Here is a 24,898-nt window from a genome sequence, read left to right as displayed (position 1 = left end):
CTCTCTCTCTCTCCGTCTCTGTCTGTCTCTCTCTCTCCGCCTCCCTCTGTCCCTCTGTCCTACTCTCTCTCTCTCTCTCCGTCTCTGTCTGTCTCTCTCTCTCTCCGTCTCTCTCTCTGTCTCTCTCTGTCCCGTCCCCCCCCCCCCCCTCTGTCTGTTGTCTGATATTTGGGGACTATCTATTGTGAATGAATTATTGGGACAGACAGGATTGGTGTATGCAGCATTCAGTTCTGGTGCACAATTACATCTTATGATCAATGATCTAGTACAATCCTGTAGGTAAATAATGTGCACTTTGTCTGCAGGGAGCTGATTGTTTACTGTTTCTTCCTAATATGTTAATCTGTCAAGAGTAAACACCATCTAACCTACTTTGTAATTGGATTAACATTCTTTACAAGTTTATCCGTCTGCACAATGTAAAGCTACAAAGCTTTGCTTATGACTCAGGGTTATGGGGTTCCCACGGATATATATGGCAATATAGGAGGCTATTTAAATTGTGTAACATACCAGTTTATTAAAGTCACCTTGAGGAGTTTTGTATGGTCTCAAAACAATATTTGTAACTTTTCACTTTCACGTGCATTTATACCCTCCTCGACGCTAGAGGGCTCTGTAGATTTCCCTAACAACTCGTAAATTGCCCTTTTTACACACGGAAATGACTACTGTCAACATGCCGACACATGTGTGGCATGCTTGAAATAAATGAATGTACTCTTGCTGTGATGTTTATGATAATTTAAATAATAACAAATATAGAGAACAACTACCAACATGAAGTTTGCTTACAGGGTAAATGATACCATTTAGTAGTCTGTATCTGCTTGCTAGCTTTAGTGGTTAGTTAGTTAGTTAGCTAATCTTTCTAATTTCTGCCTCCAGTTTTCCAATTTGTTGGGAGCTGTGTATCGTCGTGGGAATCTGAGTTTCTCCAAGGATGGCAACTCTGTGATAAGTCCGGTGGGAAACCGCATCTCCGTCTTTGATCTAAAAAAGTAAGATGGCATCTGATTATAGGATTCCTTGTATCTGCTAACTAGCTCCATGTTATAGCTAGCTAGATTCCTTTACAAGACTGTGTTGATTAAAATACGTTTTTTACTTATTGCATTTGGAGAACAGACTAACTGATCACGTTCTCTTTCTAACAGCAACAAGTCAGAGACACTGCCAGTGTCCACTGCCAAGAACATCACCTGTGTCGGCCTCTCCCCCGATGGGAACCTGGCTATACTGGTGGATGAAGATGGAGCAGCGTTGCTGATCAGCCTGATCACAAGGGCTGTTCTCCATCACTTCCACTTCCACAAACCTGTGGCCAGTATCCGCTTCTCTCCTGATGGCAGGTTAGTCCCTCACACATCACGACACACGCTGCATTGCTACATCATTACATCAGCTGATGTAGCCTAATGTCTGTTGGTGTGACTCTCTCCTGGTCCTCAGGAAGTTTGTGGTAACCAAGGAGAATGTAGCGTTGATGTACCACGCTCCCGGGAGGAACCGGGAGTTCAATGCCTTTGTCTTGGACAAGAGCTACTACGGACCCTACGATGAGACCACCTGCATCGACTGGACCGACGACTCCAAGTAAGTCACTGGCCCACCTAGAGCAGGTTTCATGTCACCTGGCAATGGAAAACCAGCTAACACTGCTTACCCCGACCACTGGAGTTTAGCATCCCCCAGTACACAGTTTTGTCTTGTGACCCTTCATTATATAATGGTAGTAGTAGAGAGAAACCCCCTGCCTTAACTCTGTTTCCCCCACGCAGGTGCTTTGTGGTGGGCAGCAAAGACATGTCTACCTGGGTGTTTGGAGCCGAGCGCTGGTCCAACCTCATCTACTACTCTCTGGGGGGACACAAGGACATCATGGTGGGCTGCTTCTTCGAGAAGGACAGTTTAGATGTGAGTGTTCTCTCTCGGGTTTCCCCCTCAGCCCTTCTCTGTGTCCAACATGTTCTGGGTTTCTCTATGTGCCCTGTGTGTGTTTGCAGATTGGAACCTGCGTGTGCTTGTGCATCATTTACCGTGTGTGAGTTAAAGGGATGCTTCAGGATGTTGTCAACGAGGCCCTTTGTCTACTTCAACAGTCTGACAAACTGGTGGATACCATGTTTATGTCTCTGTGTCCAGTATGAAGGACGTTAGAGGTAGCACAATGACTTGAAGTGTATGGGTATCTGCTATCATGCCAAAACCCCAAAGTATCCCTTTAAGTGTGTGTGTGTGTACATGTTTCCATAGTGACCTGCTGAATATGTGTGTGTTCCAGTTGTACACAGTGAGCCAGGATGGGACGCTGTGTGTGTGGGAGAGTGATACGGAGCTGGACGGGCTGGTTCTGAGAAAGACCAGGCTACCAGCGGAGAGAGGAGAGGAGAAGGAGAGAGGAGAAGGAGAGGAGGAAGAGCCCAGAGGAGAGGTGATCAGAGGGAAAGGAGAAAGACCCAAGGAGAAGGAGGGAACCAAGAACGTCAGATACAAACAGAGGAGCAAGTATGTCATCTCACAAACATGTTGAAGTATCTGTGGTACAGCAGCAGACTGCCAACGGCTTGTCTGGCCAGGAGTCTAACCAACTCTTACCAAGCCATTTACAAATAAACATTGATGATACTTACATTTGTTTTGGGCCGACTGAGTGTTACCGATGTGAGGTTGGTTTCTGATTGGACGCTGCCTGTTGTGTTGGTCTCCATCAGACACTTCTTTAACAAGGAGGGTGACTTCAACAACCTGACGGCTGCAGCGTTCCACAAGCCCACACACATCCTGGTGACTGGGTTCGCCTCAGGGATCTTCCATCTCCACGAACTGCCCGAGTTCAACCTCATCCACTCCCTAAGGTCAGGGGTCATACACACAGACACACGCACACACACTAACTCCTTGACTGTTGAACCACTCAATGACCAGTTTCATTCAGGCCCCAAGTCTGCAGTTCTTGCTCGTGGGTGTCATTCATCATAAGTTGTTAAGACAATTAGGTTTTGTTGTATTATTGGCTAGTAGCAATAACTGAGCCTGTATGTTTTCATGTGTTCTCTCAGTATCTCAGACCAGAGGATCGCCACAGTGTCAATGAACAGCTCTGGCGACTGGATAGGCTTTGGCTGCTCAGGTATGGTCTCATGGTGTCTCAATTAACATACCCAACTAGCACATCCCAAATATCATCAATTACCCGTGTGACATGTGACCGTGTGTTGTCCAGGTCTGGGCCAGCTGCTGGTGTGGGAGTGGCAGAGTGAATCCTACGTGTTCAAACAGCAGGGACACTTCAACAACATGGCCGCCCTGGCTTACTCCCCCGACGGACAGTACATCGCTACAGGAGGGGATGATGGGAAAGTGAGTTCTTATACGTTTTTCTCCATGGCCTGTTAGCTGCTGTATCTCCGTTGTTCTGTTGTGCCAAACCACGTTGGCTGAATGATACGACATTTTTGGAATACCAAGGTCATGAAAATAGTGACCCTGGCCGTGACCCCACTCCCTGCGGGAGCTTTAGGGGGAGTTGAGATATGCAAGAAACACAATTTAATTATACAACAAGTATAAGCACCCCCCCAAATGATTCTATGGTTAGGTAACAGCAGGATTTTCCTGTGTTTTCAAACAGGCATGTGAATGCTGATGGTTTTCTGTGTTTCAGGTGAAAGTGTGGAACATGACCAGCGGCTTGTGCTTCGTCACGTTCACAGAACACACCAGCTCTGTCACTAATGTCACCTTCACCTCCAGAGGCTTTGTCATCGTCAGCGCCTCCCTGGATGGAACGGTCCGAGCCTTCGACCTGCACAGGTAAGAGAAGACACCTGGTGAAGGTCGCTTCACACCACGCCTACACACCACACCTACACGCCACACCTACACACCACGCCTACACACCACACCACACCTACACACCACGCCTACACACCACACCTACACACCACGCCTACACACCACACCTACACACCACGCCTACAAACCACACCTACACGCCACACCTACACACCACGCCTACACACCACGCTTACACACCACGCCACACCTACACACCACGCCTACACACCACGCCTACACACCACACCTACACACCACGCCTACACACCACGCCACACCTACACACCACGCCACACCTACACACCACGCCTACACACCACGCCTACACGCCACACCTACACACCACACCTACACACCACGCCACACCACACCTACACACCACGCCACACCTACACACCACACCTACACACCACGCCTACACGCCACACCTACACACCACGCCACACCTACACACCACGCCACACCTACACACCACGCCTACACACCACACCACACCACGCCACACCTACACTACACACCACACCTACACACCACACCTACACACCACACCTACACACCACGCCTACACACCACGCCTACACACCACACCTACACACCATGCCTACACACCACACCTACACACCACGCCTACACACCACGCCTACACACCACGCCTACACACCACGCCTACACACCACGCCTACACACCACGCCTACACACCACGCCTACACGCCTACACACCACGCCTACACGCCACACCGACACACCACGCCACACCTACACACCACGCCACACCTACACGCCTACACACCACACCTACACACCACGCCACACCTACACACCTACACACCACGCCTACACACCACGCCTACACACCACGCCTACACACCACACCTACACACCACGCCTACACACCACGCCTACACACCACGCCTACACACCACGCCTACCACACCACGCCTACACACCACGCCTACACACCACACCTACACACCACGCCTCCACACCACGCCTACACACCACGCCTACACACCACGCCTACACACCACGCCTACACACCACGCCTACACACCACGCCTACACACCACGCCTACACACCACGCCTACACACCACTCCTACACACCACACCACAAACCTGTTTAAGACAGACATGCACAATACTCAATTAAAACGACAACAAACTAGCAATGCAACATTATATAAACCTTCCAGGAAACATGTTTTCCCTTTCAATCACATCCACTAGGAAGGTTTCATAGAGACACAGGCTCTATGGTTAATGAGTGGTTCATACTGATAGTTGATTTCAATCACATCCACTAGGAAGGTTTCATAGAGACACAGGCTCTATGGTTAATGAGTGGTTCATACTGATAGTTGATTGTCTGGAACTCCTGTATCTACACAGGTACCGTAACTTCCGTACGTTCACGTCTCCGCGGCCGGCCCAGTTCTCGTCTCTGGCGGTGGACCCGAGCGGGGACCTGGTGAGCGCTGGGGCCCAGGACTCCTTCGAGGTCTTCATCTGGTCCATGCAAACTGGACGCCTGCTAGAGGTCCTGGGGGGCCACGAGGGCCCGGTGAGCTGTCTGTGTTTCAGCCCGGTGCAGTCCATCCTGGCCAGTGCATCATGGGACAAGACGGTCCGCCTCTGGGACATGATGGACAGCTGGCAGACCAAAGAGACGCTCCGTCTCACCTCTGATGGTAAGTCCCGCCTCAGTCTCCCCTCAGTCCCTTCCACAGCTCTCTGACTGACAGTCATGTTAATGGGATAGTTTCCTGCTAAATTAGCATTTCTTCCTAATTTTCCTAATCCAGAGTTGTTAGTTGTTTCCAGACAGACACTTAGTCGTAGTGTGGCCGAGTGTAGAGACGATTTGGGATTCAGCGGAAGTAATGGTAGTAGGGGAAACACTGAATGAATGTCTCTGTGTCCGATTGGTTGTGCAGGCCTGGCGGTGTCGTACCGGCCGGATGGTCAGGAGCTGGCCGTGGCCACGCTGGACGGAGAGATCTCCTTCTGGAGCCCCCAGTCAGCCAATCAGACAGGCTCGATCAGCGGACGCCACGACCTGAAGATGGGACGCAAGGAGACCGAGAAGATCACCTCCAAACAGTCTGCCAAGGGCAAGTGAGTGGAATAACCTGTGTGTTTCTGCCAGGGTCCTGGTTATTGGACCAACAGTTCATTTCCCTGGCAGCCTCTTAGCAATTACCTTCCCTTCGGGCATTAAGTGTGGCCACCCGTACTGTGTATTCCAGGTCCTTCACATCGCTGTGCTACTCTGCAGACGGGGAGTCCATCCTGGCTGGAGGCCAGTCCAAGTTTGTCTGCATCTACAACATCAGAGAACAGATCCTCATGAAGAAGTTTGAGATCTCCTGCAACCTGTCCCTGGACGCCATGGAGGTACAATAGTGACCACAGGTTGACCTGTACACCTACAGAGCATATATACAGTACACCTACAGAGCATATATACAGTACACCTACAGAGCATATATACAGTACACCTTCAGAGCATATATACAGTACACCTACAGAGCATATATACAGTACACCTACAGAGCATATACACAGTACACCTTCAGAGCATATATACAGTACACCTACAGAGCATATATACAGTACACCTTCAGAGCATATATACAGTACACCTACAGAGCATATATACAGTACACCTTCAGAGCATATATACAGTACACCTTCAGAGCATATATACAGTACACCTTCAGAGCATATATACAGTACACCTACAGAGCATATATACAGTACACCTTCAGAGCATATATACAGTACACCTACAGAGCATATATACAGTACACCTACAGAGCATATATACAGTACACCTACAGAGCATATATACAGTACACCTACAGAGCATATACACAGTACACTGTGCTAATAGAATGGCGGCTAGCTGTCTTCTGGTCAGATGTTGCGTGAGATTGATCTCGTCTGTTTTCTATCTCCTTCAGGAGTTCTTGGACCGGAGGAAAATGACAGAGTTTGGGAGTCTGGCGCTGGTGGATGAGGGGGTGGGCGATGGGGACGGGGTAGAGCTCAGTCTGCCAGGGGTTAGGAAAGGAGACATGAGCTCTCGCCATTTCAAGCCTGAAATCAGAGTGAGCTCTCTCCGCTTCTCTCCTACTGGTTAGTATCAGGATTACAAGTGTCTCATCTGAGCTGGTTCTGCTGAAGAGTCCACCTGGTGCATCGTTCTGTACCACGGATATCCAATGTCAACGCTTATCTTTCCCCTCCACCTCTCTTCTCTTATCTTTCCCCTCCACCTCTCTTCTCTTATCTTTCCCCTCCACCTCTCTTCTCTTCTCTTTCCCCTCCACCTCTCTCTTCTCTTTCCCCTCCACCTCTCTTCTCTTCCCCTCCACCTCTCTTCTCTTCTCTTTCCCCTCCACCTCTCTTCTCTTCCCCTCCACCTCTCTTCTCTTTCCCCTCCACCTCTCTTCTCTTTCCCCTCCACCTCTCTTCTCTTTCCCCTCCACCTCTCTTCTCTTTCCCCTCCACCTCTCTTCTCTTTCCCCTCCACCTCTCTTATCTTTCCCCTCCACCTCTCTTATCTTTCCCCTCCACCTCTCTTCTCTTTCCCCTCCACCTCTCTTCTCTTTCCCCTCCACCTCTCTTCTTTCCCCTCCACCTCTCTTCTCTTTCCCCTCCACCTCTCTTCTCTTTCCCCTCCACCTCTCTTCTCTTTCCCCTCCACCTCTCTTCTCTTTCCCCTCCACCTCTCTTCTCTTTCCCCTCCACCTCTCTTCTCTTCCCCTCCACCTCTCTTCTCTTTCCCCTCCACCTCTCTTCTCTTTCCCCTCCACCTCTCTTCTCTTTCCCCTCCACCTCTCTTCTCTTTCCCCTCCACCTCTCTTCTCTTTCCCCTCCACCTCTCTTCTCTTTCCCCTCCACCTCTCTTCTCTTTCCCCTCCACCTCTCTTCTCTTCCCCTCCACCTCTCTTCTCTTCCCCTCCACCTCTCTTCTCTTTCCCCTCCATCTCTTTTCTCTTTCCCCTCCACCTCTCTCTTCTCTTTCCCCTCCCTCTCTCTTCTCTTTCCCCTCCACCTCTCTCTTCTCTCTTCTCCCTCCACCTCTCTCTTTCCCCTCCACCTCTCTTCTCTCTTCTCCCTCCACCTCTCTCTTCTCTTCTCCCTCTACCTCTCTCTTTCCCCTCCACCTCTCTCTTCTCTCTTCTCCCTCCACCTCTCTCTTCTCCCTCCACCTCTCTCTTTCCCCTCCACCTCTCTCTTCTCTCTTTCCCCTCCACCTCTCTTCTCTTTCCCCTCCACCTCTCTTCTCCCTCCACCTCTCTTCTCTTTCCCCTCCACCTCTCTTCTCTTCCCCTCCACCTCTCTTCTCTTTCCCCTCCACCTCTCTTCTCTTTCCCCTCCACCTCTCTTCTCTTCCCCTCCACCTCTCTTCTCTTTCCCCTCCATCTCTTTTCTCTTTCCCCTCCACCTCTCTCTTCTCTTTCCCCTCCCTCTCTCTTCTCTTTCCCCTCCACCTCTCTCTTCTCTCTTCTCCCTCCACCTCTCTCTTTCCCCTCCACCTCTCTTCTCTCTTCTCCCTCCACCTCTCTCTTCTCTTCTCCCTCTACCTCTCTCTTTCCCCTCCACCTCTCTCTTCTCTCTTCTCCCTCCACCTCTCTCTTCTCCCTCCACCTCTCTCTTTCCCCTCCACCTCTCTCTTCTCTCTTTCCCCTCCACCTCTCTTCTTCTCTTTCCCCTCCACCTCTCTCTTCTCTCTTTCCCCTCCACCTCTCTCTTCTCCCTCCACCTCTCTCTTCTCCCTCCACCTCTCTCTTCTCCCTCCACCTCTCTCCACCTCTTTTCTCCCTCCACCTCTCTCTTCTCCCTCCACCTCTCTCTTTTCTCAGGTCGTAGCTGGGCTGCTACCTCCACGGAGGGTCTGCTAACCTACTCTCTGGACGGGGCGCTGGTATTTGACCCCTACGACCTTGACCTGGACGTGACCCCCGCCAGCGTCCGCCGACAGCTGCGCCAGGCCAAGTGGGCAGCAGCCATCGTGCTGGCGTTCCGCCTCAACGAGACCGCCCTCACACAAGAAGTCCTGGAGGCCGTGCCACACCACCAGAGTGAGTGCTCATGGGCATTTAATTGAATAATGTCATGTGACTTTAATTTCTGGTAAAAAGTGCTGCGATCTGTACTTGTTTGTAAAAATGAGAGGTTGGGTATTGGAGGATGTAAGAGTTAGTTTTTTGTAACCACAGACGAGTAGATTATCATGGAAGTAGTCACACGCCATCAGCATGTCCTGTGTGTGTGTGTTTTAGTCACCGTGGTGTGCGGCTCCCTGCCTGACGTCTATGTAGAGAAACTGTTAGGTTTCATAGCATCAGCCCTGGAGCGATGTGGTCACCTGCAGTTCTACCTGAGCTGGTCCCAGTCTCTCCTCACGCAGCATGGACAGAAACTCAAAACCAGGTGGGTACTGCTGGCCACAAACACACCATAGAAATAAGCCTGTTTTCTTCCGTATCAAAAACAGTTGACCATTTACTGAGAGGAGACAGGCCATCTTGTAGAGTCATTTAAAGGATTGTGAAGCCACAGCAGAGGGCAGACTGATAAACACTGGTTTGTGGTGATCAGGTCAGGAGCTGTTCTCCCCACCATTCAGTCACTGCAGAAGAGTATTCAGAAACACTTTGAGGATCTCTCAAAACTGTAAGTCCAAATATATTACACCTCTCTCTTATTTTAACTTTTTCTTTTCTCACAAAGTTATGTTTTGTCTCGGTACAGATCTGTGTGTGTGTGTGTCCTGCAACAGTGTGGAATGTGGTCGTGTTCATTTGTCTCTGTGTCCTGTAACAGTGTGGAATGTGGTCGTGTTCATTTGTCTCTGTGTCCTGTAACAGTGTGGAATGTGGTCGTGTTCATTTGTCTCTGTGTCCTGTAACAGTGTGGAATGTGGTCGTGTTCATTTGTGTCTGTGTCCTGCAACAGTGTGGAATGTGGTCGTGTTCATTTGTTTCTGTGTCCTGTAACAGTGTGGAATGTGGTCGTGTTCATTTGTCTCTGTGTCCTGTAACAGTGTGGAATGTGGTCGTGTTCATTTGTCTCTGTGTCCTGTATCAGTGTGGAATGTGGTCGTGTTCATTTGTCTCTGTGTCCTGTAACAGTGTGGAATGTGGTCGTGTTCATTTGTCTCTGTGTCCTGTATCAGTGTGGAATGTGGTCGTGTTCGTTTGTCTCTGTGTCCTGTAACAGTGTGGAATGTGGTCGTGTTCATTTGTCTCTGTGTCCTGTAACAGTGTGGAATGTGGTCGTGTTCATTTGTGTCTGTGTCCTGTAACAGTGTGGAATGTGGTCGTGTTCATTTGTCTCTGTGTCCTGTATCAGTGTGGAATGTGGTCGTGTTCATTTGTCTCTGTGTCCTGTAACAGTGTGGAATGTGGTCGTGTTCATTTGTCTCTGTGTCCTGTAACAGTGGGGAATGTGGTCGTGTTCATTTGTCTCTGTGTCCTGTAACAGTGTGGAATGTGGTCGTGTTCATTTGTGTCTGTGTCCTGTAACAGTGTGGAATGTGGTCGTGTTCATTTGTCTCTGTGTCCTGTAACAGTGTGGAATGTGGTCGTGTTCATTTGTCTCTGTGTCCTGTAACAGTGTGGAATGTGGTCGTGTTCATTTGTCTCTGTGTCCTGTAACAGTGTGGAATGTGGTCGTGTTCATTTGTCTCTGTGTCCTGTAACAGTGTGGAATGTGGTCGTGTTCATTTGTCTCTGTGTCCTGTAACAGTGTGGAATGTGGTCGTGTTCATTTGTCTCTGTGTCCTGTAACAGTGTGGAATGTGGTCGTGTTCATTTGTCTCTGTGTCCTGTATCAGTGTGGAATGTGGTCGTGTTCATTTGTCTCTGTGTCCTGTAACAGTGTGGAATGTGGTCGTGTTCATTTGTCTCTGTGTCCTGTAACAGTGTGGAATGTGGTCGTGTTCATTTGTCTCTGTGTCCTGTAACAGTGTGGAATGTGGTCGTGTTCATTTGTGTCTGTGTCCTGTAACAGTGTGGAATGTGGTCGTGTTCATTTGTCTCTGTGTCCTGTAACAGTGTGGAATGTGGTCGTGTTCATTTGTGTCTGTGTCCTGTAACAGTGTGGAATGTGGTCGTGTTCATTTGTCTCTGTGTCCTGTAACAGTGTGGAATGTGGTCGTGTTCATTTGTCTCTGTGTCCTGTAACAGTGTGGAATGTGGTCGTGTTCATTTGTCTCTGTGTCCTGTAACAGTGTGGAATGTGGTCGTGTTCATTTGTGTCTGTGTCCTGTAACAGTGTGGAATGTGGTCGTGTTCATTTGTCTCTGTGTCCTGTAACAGTGTGGAATGTGGTCGTGTTCATTTGTGTCTGTGTCCTGTAACAGTGTGGAATGTGGTCGTGTTCATTTGTTTCTGTGTCCTGTAACAGTGTGGAATGTGGTCGTGTTCATTTGTCTCTGTGTCCTGTAACAGTGTGGAATGTGGTCGTGTTCATTTGTGTCTGTGTCCTGTAACAGTGTGGAATGTGGTCGTGTTCATTTGTGTCTGTGTCCTGTAACAGTGTGGAATGTGGTCGTGTTCATTTGTGTCTGTGTCCTGTAACAGTGTGGAATGTGGTCGTGTTCATTTGTTTCTGTGTCCTGTAACAGTGTGGAATGTGGTCGTGTTCATTTGTTTCTGTGTCCTGTAACAGTGTGGAATGTGGTCGTGTTCATTTGTGTCTGTGTCCTGTAACAGTGTGGAATGTGGTCGTGTTCATTTGTTTCTGTGTCCTGTAACAGTGTGGAATGTGGTCGTGTTCATTTGTTTCTGTGTCCTGTGCAGTTGTGACTGGAACATGTACACCATCCGCTACGCAGTCGCCCTGTCCAAGCAGAAGGGTGTGAAGAGGACAGCGGGGGACGCTCTCTGTGACAAGGACGAGAGTGAGGACTCTGAGGTGATGAGCGAGGACTCTCTGGAGGAGACAGACATGCTCGTGTAGGATGCAGCCACAACCTCTTGAGTGGTGGACTTCCCTTCATCCACTCTGACCTGAATAACCATTGAGTGGTGTGAAGCAGACCCACTGCAGTTCTTCTACATCTAACCACTGATAAAGGAAAGGAGACAAGGAGAGGAAGCCACTCAAGAGTACGGTGATGCAGCTTCAACAAGGTTCTGTTCCAATATCCACACTAGCATACCACTGCTACATTCCAATGAAGCAATGTATTGGGCAAGCATTTTAAGTACTGTAGTATGCTAGGATGAACATCGGAATGTAGCCAAGAGACACTGACCTCATCACACAGGGCCTCTCCCAGTGCCTTCTGGGAAATCAAGATGGCCACCAATAGGCCAAAGGAGAAGGACTGTGGCAGACCACAAAGGATTAAACTGTGCTAGTGAAAATCTGTTTATTTACAACAAAGTAGATGTAAACATGTGGTTGTTGTAGTAAACCGTTTGAAAAATGACTGATGAATAGTTGTGTTAAGTTACCTGGATCACCACCAGCGCCTGTGATTTAAATAGTGATGGGGAAAATGTATACAGTTAAGGACCGCAATATTATTTTGGATACCAAGTATCAGTTCTATATTTGTCATCTTATAGAATGACTGAGTGACAAGCTGAGTTGCTAGTGATACTAAAATAATCCATTTTATTTCCTTTTTATTCAAAATCATCAGCTGTATTCAAGTTGAAAGTCATTTTCCTAACCCTGATATGCAGGTCTGTACAGGCTGACATTTGGACATCTCATAAACACCACATGAGAAATATACATGTCCACAGTACAGGGGTCAGCTAGATGCATTAATCATACCCGGTGACAATAGAAATCAAGTGTCCCTCGAGTGGCTTGAAAGCTACTGGTCTCCATTTGACTTTAAATATGAAGACTCAAATCAGTCAGACTAGGCAGAAGCAAGAATTGTGCTGCCTTGCTGGATTCAATCCGTATTGAGTCATCATACCGTGAACAGTCTCCAAACATCGCCTTTAAATCTCAACCAGCTGTAATGCAGATCTTCCAAGATATGGATTGAATCCAGCCTTTAAAGTCGGGTGTCTTCCAACCTGAAACCTTTCATATCTATTTTACTTACTCTGGACAAGGCATCCATTGGCCAAATTTACAGTAGTATTCAGTTGCCAGAGACATTTATTTTTGGTACATTAAATCATATACAATGGGTCCCTTACTCAGGCTGCGTCCCAGTCAAAGGTTATACTCTACATAGAGAACAGTGTACCATATGGGACAAACTCTCACTTAGAAGTGAAGTTGCCCCAGAGCACAGATCTAGGATCAGCTTACCCCAGTCCTCCCTAAGAGGGGAACACTAACCACCCCCAAATCAGTGCATATGGGCAACTATATCCTTAACCAGTCTGTCTATATACATGGCAACTTGAAAGTAACCACAAAGACTAGTCCTTTACAATAACCCTGCATTACCATTTCTTAGGGCCACGAGATTCAAGTTCTGCTCTCCAGGCAGTGGGTTCAACCAAACAGGGTTAGAAAAGGTTCATCTCTCAGACCATTTACATACTAAACAAACCCAGGACAAAATCTAACGTGCTCCAGAAACCCACATTGCAGTTCATTGCAAGGCCCTTACCAACATCAGGCTACCTTTCCAAGATAACGTTGGGAGAACTCGTTCAGAACCCCAAATAACGTTGGGAGAACTCGTTCAAGCACAACAGTGAAGGGAGGAATGTGTGACAGTAGGGCAATGTTACAATTGACAGATTGTGTTTTTGGATTAGATGAGGAAGAGTTGTGTTCCGTGAACAGCACTACATTAGTGAATATCCTTTGACAAACTGATCGTTGACCAAAAAAAACAAGGAACCAAAAATGACATGGATAGATATTGCATACACAACCCATCCCATATTCACCACCCCCCCCATTCACGCAGTCACACAAGAAGAGCAATGTCCATTAGGATGTAGAGCAACATCATTCCTAAACACCAGATTTATTCATACTGGGTCCATTCCACACTACAGTTCCCATCAGCTACTGGGCTCCAGGCCAACAGTTGGGTTCCCAGGTAACGGTTGGATTGGAGCGTTGACATGGAACGTTTGTGTTTTGGCCATTCAACCAAAAGTACGGGGAGGGAGTGGTCCGGAAAAACTGAAGAAGAGCAGGGTGTGTCCTTTCCTGGACCCGCCCCTTCTGATCCACTGCAATGCATCACGGGCCACAGTCTACCTGTGGCCTAGGTAAAAACAAACACAGAAAGAGTTTAATAAAACCAGGCCACATAGGAGGGGATGTTTTTCTATAAATGCCAGGGATTGAAACTACAGGGTAATGTCATGCAATTGATGCAAGCTGGTAGTATCGCTAAGTCTTGGAAGGAAGAGCTAGCAGGTGCTATGGTGTTACTGCAGGAGAAACGATCAGGTAAAGCATGTGATTGTTGCAGTAGAAGCAGGTTGGGAGAGCTAACTAGTCAGTCTAACTTTGTTAGGACAAGAGTTAGAGCAAAGGATACAGATTAACCACAAACACACCACTTTATCCCTCAGATCAACTAAAAGCTAGTCTATATGATAGAGTACACACCACACACACACCTGTTCAGTCAGATTCATCCTTGCTCATACAAAGTACATGTTTCACACACACACACACACACACACCTGTTCAGTCAGATTCATCCTTGCTCATACAAAGTACATGTTTCACACACACACACACACACACACACACACACACACACACCTCTCTCATGCACTGTTAGCACATCCACACTAAAGCGGACACTGACCTGCAATGTATTTTGCTCCAATTAACATGAACATGCTACCCAGAATGTAAAAGCCCAGTGGGACACTACTGAAGATACTAGTTTCACCTGGACCATGTCCAAACCCAGGTCCAATTCAAGCCAGACAGGAGAGAGAGAGAGAGAGAGAGAAACAGCGGGACACAGAATTACCACCTCTGGGTACAGCTTAACCAGCCTGTTCCAAGATCCCTTTATTTCTACTGTCTTGCCAACTCCTACGGTTATTGGCGTGATGATGACCATAAGAGTTGGCAAGACAGCACAAACAGGCCTGGGACCAGGCTACAGCTCAACAACAACATCGCCACTCTAGATTACAATGTCTTGGACTTTTTCAGTTTAGAAGTTGACTGTGTTTTTAGGAATTGGAACAGCCACCCAGTCTGTCACTGTATTCATTAGGGGCGCCACTGTTCAGTCTTACTGACCCTGGTTGTTATACACGGTGCTATTATGGAGCAGCCTACATTAAACCCGTCAGTATTGAAGTGGAGAACAGTCCCTACCATTTCCATTAGAGATGGGTTCAGTGGTTTCCCAGTTCATGGCTCTCTGTACGGCCTTCTTCCAGCGAGCATATCGAAACTCACTCTCTACAGAGCACAGAGGGGGAGAACACGAGAGAGGGGGAGAACACGAGAGAGGGGGAGAACACGAGAGAGGGGGAGAGAGCAAGACAGAAATAAATACATCATCCCATTTATTCACATGGGCACAACAGCAAACATTTTGCAGTTTGCTGGGTTCATGTATATTGTCCTTACCATAGGCTCCCTGACCTCCAGGGTTCATAGAGAGACAGAGACAGACAGATATATTTACCTATGTCTGTGTTCAAACAAATAGGAACGGCTAGCAATGAGATACGGTAACAGTGGTGTCCCTTACCTCCAGAATGGAGACAAATACTTTTGACCTACAGTACCAGTCAAAACCTTGGACACCGACTCATTCCAGGGTTTTACTTTAAACCATTTTCTAAAGTGTAGAATAGTGAAGACATCAAAACTATGAAATAACACATCATGTAGTTACCAAAACAAACAAAAATATATATATTTTATATTTGAGATTCTTCAAAGAAGCCACACTTTGCATTATCTCAACCAGCTTCATGAGGTAGTCACCTGGAATGCATTTCAATTAACAGGTGTGCCTTGTTAAAAGTACATTTGGGGATTGTTTTCCTCCTTAATGCGTTTGAGCAAATCAGTTGTGTTGTGACAAGGTAGATGTGGTATACAGAAGATAGCCCTATTTGGTAAAAGATCAAGTCCATATTATGGCAAGAACAGCTCAAATATGAGAAACAGTCCATCACAGGGCTCCCGAGTGCCTTTAGTAGTGCTGGTCTAAGGCACTGCATCTCAGTGCTTGAGGTGTCACTACAGACCCTGGTTCGATTCCAGGCTCTATCACAACCGGCCGTGATTGGGAGTACCATAGGGTGGTGCACAATTGGCCCAGCATCGTCCGGGTTTGGCCGAGCTAGGCAGTCATTGTAAATAAGAATTTGTTCTTAACTGACTTGCCTAGTCAAATAAATATTATTTAAATCATTACTTTATGGCATGAAGGTCAGTCAATCCGGAACATTTAAAAGAACTTTGAAAATTTCTTCAAGTGCTGTCACAAAAACCCATCAAGCGCTATGATGAAACTGGCTCTCATGAGGACCGCCACAGGAAAGAAAGACCCAGAGTTACCTCTGCTGCAGAGGATAAGTTCATTGGAGTTAACTACACCTCAGATTGCAGCCCAAATAAATGCTTCAGAGTTCAAGTAACAGACATCTCAACATCAACAGTTCAGAGGAGACAGGCCTTCATGATCAAATTGCTGCGAAGAAGCCACTACTAAAGGACACCACTAAGAAGAAGAGACTTGCTTGGGCCAAGAAACACAAGCAATGGACATTAGACTGGTGGAAATCTGTGCTTTGGTCTGATGAGTCCAAATGTGAGATTTTTGGTTCAAACTGCCGTGTCTTTGTGAGACGCAAAATAGGTGAACGGATGATCTCCACGTGTGTTGTTCCCACCGTGAAGCATGGAGCAGGAGGTGTGATGGTGCTTTGCTGCTGACACAGTGATTTATTTAGAATTCAAGGCACACAACCAGCATGGTTACCACAGCATTCTGCAGCGATACGCCATCCCAGCTGGTTTGCGCTTAGTGGGACTATCATTTGTTTTTCAACAGGACAATGACCCAACACACCTCCAGGCTGTGTAAGGGCTAGAAGGAGAGTGATGAGTGCTGCATTATATGACTTGGCCTCCATAATCACCCGACCTCAACCTAATTGAGTTGGTTTGGACGAGTGATGAGTTGGACTGCAGAGTGAAGGAAAAGCAGCCAACAAGTGCTCAGCATTTGCGGGATCTCCTTCAAGTTGGAAAAGCATTCCAGGTGAAGCTGGTTGATAAAAAAGCCAAGAGTGTGCAAAGCTGTCATCCAGGCAAAGGGTGGCTTCTTTGAAGAATCTCAAATATATTTTGATTTGTTTAACACTTTTTTGGTTACTACATGATTCCATGTGTTATTTCATAGTTTGTCTTCACTATCATTTTAAAATGTAGAAAATAGTAAAAATAAAGACACTTAAATGAGTAGGTGTGTCCAAACGTTTGACTGTTACTGTAGGTCTGTGTTCAAACAAATAGGAACTGCTAGTATTGAAATAAGGTAACAGTGCGTTACATGTCCCTTACCTTCAGGGTTGATTTGTGGCTCAAACTTCTCAGAGGTGACCTCACTGAGGTCCTCAGGACGCAGGCTCCAGACACTGACCCCCTCTGCTGCCCCAGCAGCCATGGCTGCCCCCAGGGCAGTGGTCTCAGGCATGGAGGGCTTCACTACAAACACATTCTTCCTTATCATTGTGGATATTAACATAAACATAGTTTGTGTGAAAGAGAGAGAGCGAGCGAAAGACAGACTTATAGAGACAAAGAAACAGAGAGAGAGAGTCTCTTACCAACGGGGATGCAGAGTATATCAGCTTGCAGCTGCATCAGTAGTCTGTTGGAGGTCATGCCCCCGTCCACCTGGAGCTGGGTCAGAGGGATGCCACTGTCCTGGTTCATCGCATCCAGGATCTCTCGAGTCTGGAAACAGACAGCTTCCAATGCAGCGAAGGCCAGGTGACTCTTGTTAGTGAACTGAGTCAGACCACAGATTATCCTGTGTATGAGAGCGAGATATTTTACACTTCTTGATTTAACGGTCCTTCTTTACCAAATGTAAGGGAAAGAGAATGGGCTCATTTAAAGACACGTACTCACCCTCGTGCACTGGGCTCCCAGTAGGGAGCGTACAGACCAGAGAACGCCGGGACAAAGTAACAACCATACGACGTGCCCACTGAAGCCGCCAGTTTCTCTGAGGATGAAGGAAACAAGGAGGAGAGGTATGGAGACGGGAGGTATGAAGACGGGAGGTATGGAGACGGGAGGTATGGAGACGGGAGGTATGGAGACGGGAGAGAGTTATGTCATGAGGTGTTCTGGAACACACCCCTCTATTAGTGTTGTGAAGGACTTCCCCTTACCCAGCTCTGTGGAAGTCTGAATGATCCCCAGGTTGTCCTTCAGCCAGCGAACCACAGCCCCCGCTATGGCCACTGAGCCCTGGCAACGACCAATCATAGACCAGTAGGGGAATTAAGGACCAATCAGAAAATAGAACTGACAACAGACCGATCAGGTCAGATATGACTGCATAATAGTGCAGTACAAGTTTAATCTATGATCCATGCCTACCTCTAGCGCGTAGCAGGCAGGTTTGTCTCGACCTAGTTTGTAGGCCACCGTGGTTAGTAGGCCATGGTCCGACATGACAGGCTGCAAGAGATAGCAGTTAAACAGATATGTTAAAACAGACCTTTCAAGAGACAGGCAAATGCCTGTCTAGGCTGAGTGATGTCACAGATGAATGTTCCACATCTTAACATTTTTTTTAAAAGATGATTTGGAAGAAAATCACCTTGGCTCCAGTGTTTCTGAGTAGAAAGCAGCCAGTTCCATATCTGAAAGATAATCATACCTGGTCACTAACGTTTGTCACAGAAAAATATCTTACAGTACATCCCAAATACATGGTTATATCACCAGCTATGAAAACCTTATGGAGAGAAGTCTTACGTGTTTTTGGCCTGCCCTTCCTGAAAGCACATCTGTCCAACAAGAGCAGCCGATTGGTCCCCAAGACACTGTAAACAAAGACCGTTCATATTGGTGGGAACAGGTGCCAATTACTCCTCATAACATCAGGAAATGTAATAAGAGACCTTGAACAGAGTAAAACAGGATGTTTCCAAACCTACCCCTGAGATGGGTATGCCACTAAGAGAGCCCGATTTCTGTCAAAGAAACAAAAACGTGTTAGAAAAATGAACCAGCTTCACAGCGTAGAATTCTGGCCTACTGTGTTACCACAAGACCCAGCAAAGAAAGACTCTTCCCTGTATGAAACGCCATGTCAGTTTGATGTTTCAAGCTGCTGTAGAAGTGTTGCTTGTGTACAGACAGACTGTAGAAGTGTTTTACTCTACAGTACGGTGCTACAGCCAACAGAAGTTCTCGATGCAGCCAATCAAAGAGCATGAAGGAGACAGACGAATGCGGTTGTCTTGGAGACAAATGGTTTAAGGCACACAAGTCAAATATCGTCACTCCCATTGAACTCACTATAACCCTCAAATCACCAAAAGGGGCTAGGGATCGAAATGGAACGGAGATGACCGAAATGGGACTGAGTGGAAGAGTGAAGAGATTTACAGAACAGCTTGTAGAAAGAAACATGTCAACAGGATGAGGAGCAGCCAGACAGGAAGTAGACAGCAGCCCACTGAACACCTGGGCAAGGTGTGGGGCATTGCAGTAAGGTGTAGGGCGGCATCATCCACAGTAGCGGAGCGGCATGCCACGACAGGAGCAGGAAGCACACACCCATCCAGTACATTTCCAATCTGATCCAGAACGGTTTGGTGGATGTCTGTGTCTGTTTCAGTCGGACCTGACTACTCAAGATGTGTTCTACAAATACACTACAAAAGCATGTGGACACCTGCTCAAAACCATTGGTATTGATATGGAGTTGGTCCCCCCCTTTGCTGCTATAACAGCCTCCACTCTTCTGGGCAGGCGTCGGGGGCTTGCTTCCATTCAGCCACAAGAACATTATTGAGGTCGGACACTGATGTTGGACGATTAGGCCTGGCTCGCAGTCGGCGTTCCAATTCATCCCAAAGGTGTTTGATGATGGGGTTTAAGTCTGGTCTCTGTGCAGGCCAGTCATGTTCTCCAACACCGATCTCGACAAACCATTTCTGTATGGACCTCGCTTTGTGCACGGGGGGCAATGTCATGCTGAAACAGGAAAGGGCCTTCATCAAACTGTTGCCACGAAATTGGAAGTACAGAATAGTCTAGAATATCATTGTATGCTGTAGCGTTAAGATTTCCCTTTACTGGAACTAGGGGGCATAGCGCGACCCATGAAAAACAGTCCCAGACCATTATTCCTCCTCCACCAAACTTTACAGTTGGTACTATGCATTGGGGCAGGTAGCATTCTCCTGGCATCTGCCAAACCCAGATTCATCCGTCGGATTGCCAGATGGTGAAGCGTGATTCACGCGTTTCCACTGCTCCAGAGTCCAATGGTGGCGAGCTTTACACCACTCCAGCAGACGCTTGGTATTGTGCATGGTGATCTCAGGCTTATGTGAGGCTGCTAGGCCATGGAAACCCATTTCATGAAGCTCCCAACAAACAGTTATTGTGCTGACGTTGCTTCCAGAGGCAGTTTGGATCTCAGTAGTGATTGTTGCAACCGAGGACAGACGATTTTTCCGCGCTACAGCACTCGAAGGTCCCATTCTGTGAGCTTGTGTGGTCTACCATTTCGCGGCCGAGCCATTATTGCTCCGAGATAGTTCCTCTTCACAATAACAGCACTTACAGTTGACCAGGGCAGCTCTAGCAGGGCAGAAATTTGACAAACTGACTTGTTGGAAAGGTGGCATCCTATGACAGTGCCATGTTGAAGGTCACTGAGCTCTTCAGTAAGGCCCTTCTACTGCCAATGTTTGTCTATGGAGATTGCATGGCTGTGTGCTCGATTTTATACACCTGTCAGCAACGGATGTGGCTGAAATAGCCGATTCCACCAATTTGAAGGGGTGTCCACATACTCTTGTGTGTGTAATATATATATATATTATGTGTGTACCATGAAAATCTGTTTCACCCAAACTTTTAAAATGCTTTACATCCTATACAATAAAGGGGGGGGGGGGTCCCTATAAGTACATTTAGGGTGAGGCGTAACTCCCTAAAAATAAATATATTTGTCTCAAAGCCTTAAAGTCTTGCTCAACACATCTAACCGTCTTCTCAATGGCTTGGAAATGCACCTTTGGATGGTTCAGTCACTGACACAGAAGCAAGATGACTGGGGATCACGTTCTGACAGAGCATTAACAGTGATGAGGACATCGATGAAGACCCCAATACTCACCAGGCTAGAACATATTTTCTATAGACAACAGGGACACACACAAAAGAATGCTTGTGACAACACCTCAAGCAAGTACAGACTATGAAAAACAGACTACATGCCCTACGAATGTGATTCATAAATGCTTATGATTGGATAGAAGTACAGCTAAGCACAGGTTGTTACATAATAATCATAAGCATGTTGAATAGACAGAGCAACACTTCACCTTCTCCCAACCCACAGACATTCACACAAAGACAATGGGGACTTACCATTAAGCCGTAGATTTCTGAGGAACTCCTCACTTTTGGGAGAATCTCCATTGGAATATCAAAATACCTGAAAGAACGTGTCAAAAACAGGAACAAGTGTAAATACACAGAAGATATGGTCTGTCTCACTGAATGGACATGTATGAGGGGGTACACTATGTACTGGATGTTCACCTACTTGCAAAGCTCTGGGTCCCAGTCCAGGGTGTGGATGTTAAACAGCATGGTCCTGCTGGCGTTGGTCACGTCTGTGCAGTGGACTCCCCCACTCTTCCCCCCTGTCAGACACTGTGGGGGGGCAAACACAGACACCTGTCAGACACTGTGGGGGGGCAAACAGACACCTGTCAGACACTGTGGGGGGGCAAACACAGACACCTGTCAGACACTGGGAGGGGGCAAACACAGACACCTGTCAGACACTGTGGGGGGGGCAAACACAGACACCTGTCAGACACTGTGGGGGGGACGGAACACAGACACCTGTCAGACACTGGGAGGGGGCAAACACAGACACCTGTCAGACACTGTGGGGGGGGGGGGCAAACACAGACACCTGTCAGACACTGTGGGGGGGCAAACACAGACACCTGTCAGACACTGTGGGGGGGCAAACACAGACACCTGTCAGACACTGTGGGGGGGGGGGGGGGGGAACACAGACACCTGTCAGACACTGTGGGGGGGGCAAACACAGACACCTGTCAGACACTGTGGGGGGGGGGGGGGGGGGGGGGGGAACACAGACACCTGTCAGACACTGTGGGGGGGGGGGGAACACAGACACCTGTCAGACACTGTGGGGGGGGGGGGGCAAACACAGACACCCGTCAGACACTGTGGGGGGGGGCAAACACAGACACCTGTCAGACACTGTGGGGGGGGGGCAGACAATACTGGACACATGTAAGATCTAGTCAGAAACAGAGGACAACTTGTCTTGGAGTAGACAAGGCCATGGTGGGCCTTTCCTATCCTTACCACTCACACACAGACATCATAAACCCCATCTAAAGAGGTGTGTCCCTCCTACCCAGATGAGCCAGGAGTCGACGGTGCCGAACATGGCTCTGTGTGTCAGGACTGCCTCAGCGACCTCGTCCACATTATCCATCAGCCAGCGAAGCTTCACAGCACTGAAGTACGTACTGATTGGGAGACCAGTCTTGTGCTGAGCAGAGAGGGGGGACAATTATAACACATACCTCAGAGGTAGAACTGAGCTTATTCTTTTGTTTTACTTCAGATAGTTGGAATAGTTGGATTGTTTCTAGGACATTTGCCTTTGACGTCCAGATAAACTAGGCCTGATAAAACATGACTGTCTGCAGTCGGTGTTCCCCGGCGTCTCACCTTCAAATGGTTCTTGTTTCTCCCAGGTGTCTTGTTGATCAGACGCTCCACGGTCGACTGGGTCCGCAGGTCCAGCCACACTGCACACAACCAGCACAACCTGGGTCTTTAAAATCCTTCCAGGCCTTAGATGATGGCTTTATAGGTCATGAGGAAAGAGATGTGAACACAGGCACATATTCATATCTCACCGATAGCATTGTAGAGGGGCTCGCCTGTCTCTTTGTCCCAAACCAACGTGGTCTCTCTCTGATTGGTCACTCCAATGGCTAGAAAGGTTCACGTTTGGTGAGTGAAAGTGACAGTCTGTAATATGAGGAAACGTTTGCGTGTGTGTGTGTGTGTGTGTTTTACCTTTGATGTTGGAGATGTCAATATTGAGCTGGGTGAGTTTCTCACAGGTTCTCTCCATACACTCGTACACAGACTGCAGAATCTCTTTGGGATCCTCTTCCACCCACCTAAACAGAGGGTTAAAGGTCAGAGGTTAATAGACCTCAGAGGTTACAGGTCATCCAGTTTGAATGGAACTAATAGGGGATTTGTAGAGGCAACACGGCTGCATGTACCGACCCTTCCTTGGGGAAACTCTGGTTGATCTCAACCTGGTGGTGACTGAGGAGCTCGGCTGTTTTAGCATTGAACACCTGGGGATGAGAAGAGAGAACAGGAGTGAACATCTGGACCAAAGCATCTCTGCTACCTAAACCGCAGAGTGGAACTGAAAAACAACTCATGATAACACAGATGAAAACAGGAGAGACGGACGACAACAGGAGAGACGGACGACAACAGGAGAGACGGACGACAACAGGAGAGACGGACGACAACAGGAGAGACAGCACACAGAGTTATGATGTATCAGTTGTGGGAGAGGAGAGAAGAGGGGACAGTGTTAAGGGAGACGGGACAGACAGCTCCATGCCCCATCACAGTAGTATCCTCAACAGCAGACACCTCTCCAGGAAATGTGACAACAATAACACGGATAGCTCTTTAACAAATCAAAAAGTGTCCTTGTTAGTCATTAGCTTTCACACACACCCACCTTTCCTGCCTGCCCTTCAGAGGGCTAGTGAAACATTGAGATTTTAGGGGTGACCCGTCAACCTGTCCATTCTGGTCCAAACTGGCTTCCGTAGGACACAACAGCTGGTTTCAATGTGGGGTAAGAAGATGCCATAGGGGAATAGCAGCAGGGGGAGGACTGGGACAGAGTGAAGGAGAGAGTCCCTCCAAGCCTACTGTTACACAAACTTCAGGCACTGGAGGATGTGCTGGTCTGCACAATGAATGAATTACAGACTCAGCATTTCTATAGCGGCTACACATTAGAACAGGATAGTCCTATCAACAAAGGGCTGGCGTGTGTGTGTGTGTTCAGGATGTCGCCGAAATTACATCCAAGAGGAAGACAGTAATTTAGTCAATTAGCTAGGAAAATTGAGTGAACTGTCCCTTAGTTAGTCCCACTACAGTCCTGCGTGTCCATGCATGAATGAACGATTACTAAACAACACATCTGCAGGAAGCACAAACATTCCGTCGATAGGACTAGAATAGAATGTGTACGGCTATATAGGTTACATTAAAAAGCTAATCGGAGAGTTATAACGAAATCAACCGGGTGTCTAACTAGGTTATTTAAAGGACATTCACCGTTAGGCAAGAAGAACCATTCAATGCGACTGCGGGGGTTGTAACTCACCAGGAACCGCGTCGAGCTCGTACCCTGGTCAATGGCAGCAACGAGTGGCCCCAGCATTACCCTGCTCGAAGACGCAGCCATTCTACTGTTCATGTGCCCTGTGTCCTTGCGGTGGTCGGGGCTAGCACTGGACTGTAGCTGGTTTTCTTTTGCCGCTGCCTGTACCTAGCTGCTGACACTTCGACCGCTTAAACTCACAGAGACGCATGCGTGAGACTGCTTCTGATGACGCAGCAGCACCAAACATTGCTATCAGGGATCCTTGGGACGTCCCTACCCTTTTACCTAACCATAACGCTTACCTACAGTAACCATTTTAAATATCAACGTCAATGGACGTCCCAAGGATTCCAGATAGCGCAGACCAAACCAATGCGCAGGGATAGGGCGCGAATAGCCAATGGCGTGAGGGATTGGTGTTTC

General features: G+C 47.8%; 2 protein-coding genes across 5 annotated transcripts; one reads left to right on the top strand and one right to left on the bottom strand.

Moving 5' to 3' along the window:
• Nucleotides 1-588: 588 nt before the first annotated feature.
• Nucleotides 589-12,504, top strand: LOC110497020 (periodic tryptophan protein 2 homolog). The gene is made up of 18 exons (XM_090239848.1): nucleotides 589-801; nucleotides 892-1,004; nucleotides 1,161-1,355; nucleotides 1,456-1,599; nucleotides 1,785-1,920; nucleotides 2,288-2,511; nucleotides 2,718-2,861; nucleotides 3,066-3,136; nucleotides 3,230-3,366; nucleotides 3,671-3,819; nucleotides 5,233-5,531; nucleotides 5,778-5,958; nucleotides 6,090-6,237; nucleotides 6,807-6,981; nucleotides 8,715-8,933; nucleotides 9,135-9,285; nucleotides 9,454-9,528; nucleotides 11,658-12,504. The coding sequence occupies exons 1-18, from the start codon at nucleotides 784-786 to the stop codon at nucleotides 11,815-11,817; spliced, it is 2,739 nt and encodes a 912-aa protein (XP_090095974.1). The 5' UTR covers nucleotides 589-783; the 3' UTR covers nucleotides 11,818-12,504.
• Nucleotides 12,454-24,877, bottom strand: LOC110495540 (glycerol kinase). Of its 4 annotated transcripts, XM_090239849.1 has the most exons (20): nucleotides 24,476-24,877; nucleotides 23,341-23,414; nucleotides 23,122-23,228; nucleotides 22,959-23,036; nucleotides 22,768-22,847; nucleotides 22,448-22,585; nucleotides 21,593-21,702; nucleotides 21,415-21,481; nucleotides 21,161-21,178; nucleotides 18,963-18,998; nucleotides 18,781-18,848; nucleotides 18,623-18,665; nucleotides 18,400-18,480; nucleotides 18,189-18,267; nucleotides 17,923-18,019; nucleotides 17,616-17,821; nucleotides 17,350-17,493; nucleotides 15,142-15,228; nucleotides 14,615-14,701; nucleotides 12,454-14,059 (listed from the first exon to the last, which is right to left on the bottom strand). In XM_090239849.1, exons 1-20 carry the CDS (start codon nucleotides 24,566-24,568, stop codon nucleotides 14,049-14,051), a joined length of 1,704 nt encoding a protein of 567 aa, XP_090095975.1. In that variant the 5' UTR covers nucleotides 24,569-24,877; the 3' UTR covers nucleotides 12,454-14,048. The 4 variants fall into 4 exon arrangements, with proteins under 4 accessions (XP_090095975.1, XP_090095977.1, XP_090095976.1 ...); XM_090239851.1 differs by lacking the exon at nucleotides 14,615-14,701; XM_090239850.1 differs by lacking the exon at nucleotides 21,161-21,178 and having other exon boundaries at nucleotides 24,476-24,834.
• Nucleotides 24,878-24,898: the final 21 nt, after the last annotated feature.

The sequence above is a fragment of the Oncorhynchus mykiss genome, chromosome 7 (genome assembly GCF_057628025.1).
Source record: "Oncorhynchus mykiss isolate SJ-2025 chromosome 7, ASM5762802v1, whole genome shotgun sequence".
NCBI classification, from domain to species: domain Eukaryota; kingdom Metazoa; phylum Chordata; class Actinopteri; order Salmoniformes; family Salmonidae; genus Oncorhynchus; species Oncorhynchus mykiss.
Note: the sequence above shows the minus strand (reverse complement) of the source record. Positions and strands in the feature narration are given on the sequence as shown.

What these genes read in the sequence shown, in the direction of transcription:
- LOC110497020 (XM_090239848.1), top strand. An exon ending in AACCTCATCCACTCCCTAAG is followed by an intron (nt 2,862 to 3,065) that starts GTCAGGGGTCAT and finishes GTGTTCTCTCAG; the next exon opens with TATCTCAGACCAGAGGATCG. An exon ending in GGACAGAAACTCAAAACCAG is followed by an intron (nt 9,286 to 9,453) that starts GTGGGTACTGCT and finishes TGTGGTGATCAG; the next exon opens with GTCAGGAGCTGTTCTCCCCA.
- LOC110495540 (XM_090239849.1), bottom strand. Translation starts at nt 24,568, where the DNA reads ATGAACAGTAGAATGGCTGCGTCTTCGAGCAGGGTAATGCTGGGGCCA. An exon ending in TGACATCTCCAACATCAAAG is followed by an intron (nt 23,037 to 23,121) that starts GTAAAACACACA and finishes GAACCTTTCTAG; the next exon opens with CCATTGGAGTGACCAATCAG. An exon ending in GCCCCTCTACAATGCTATCG is followed by an intron (nt 22,848 to 22,958) that starts GTGAGATATGAA and finishes GGTTGTGTGCAG; the next exon opens with TGTGGCTGGACCTGCGGACC.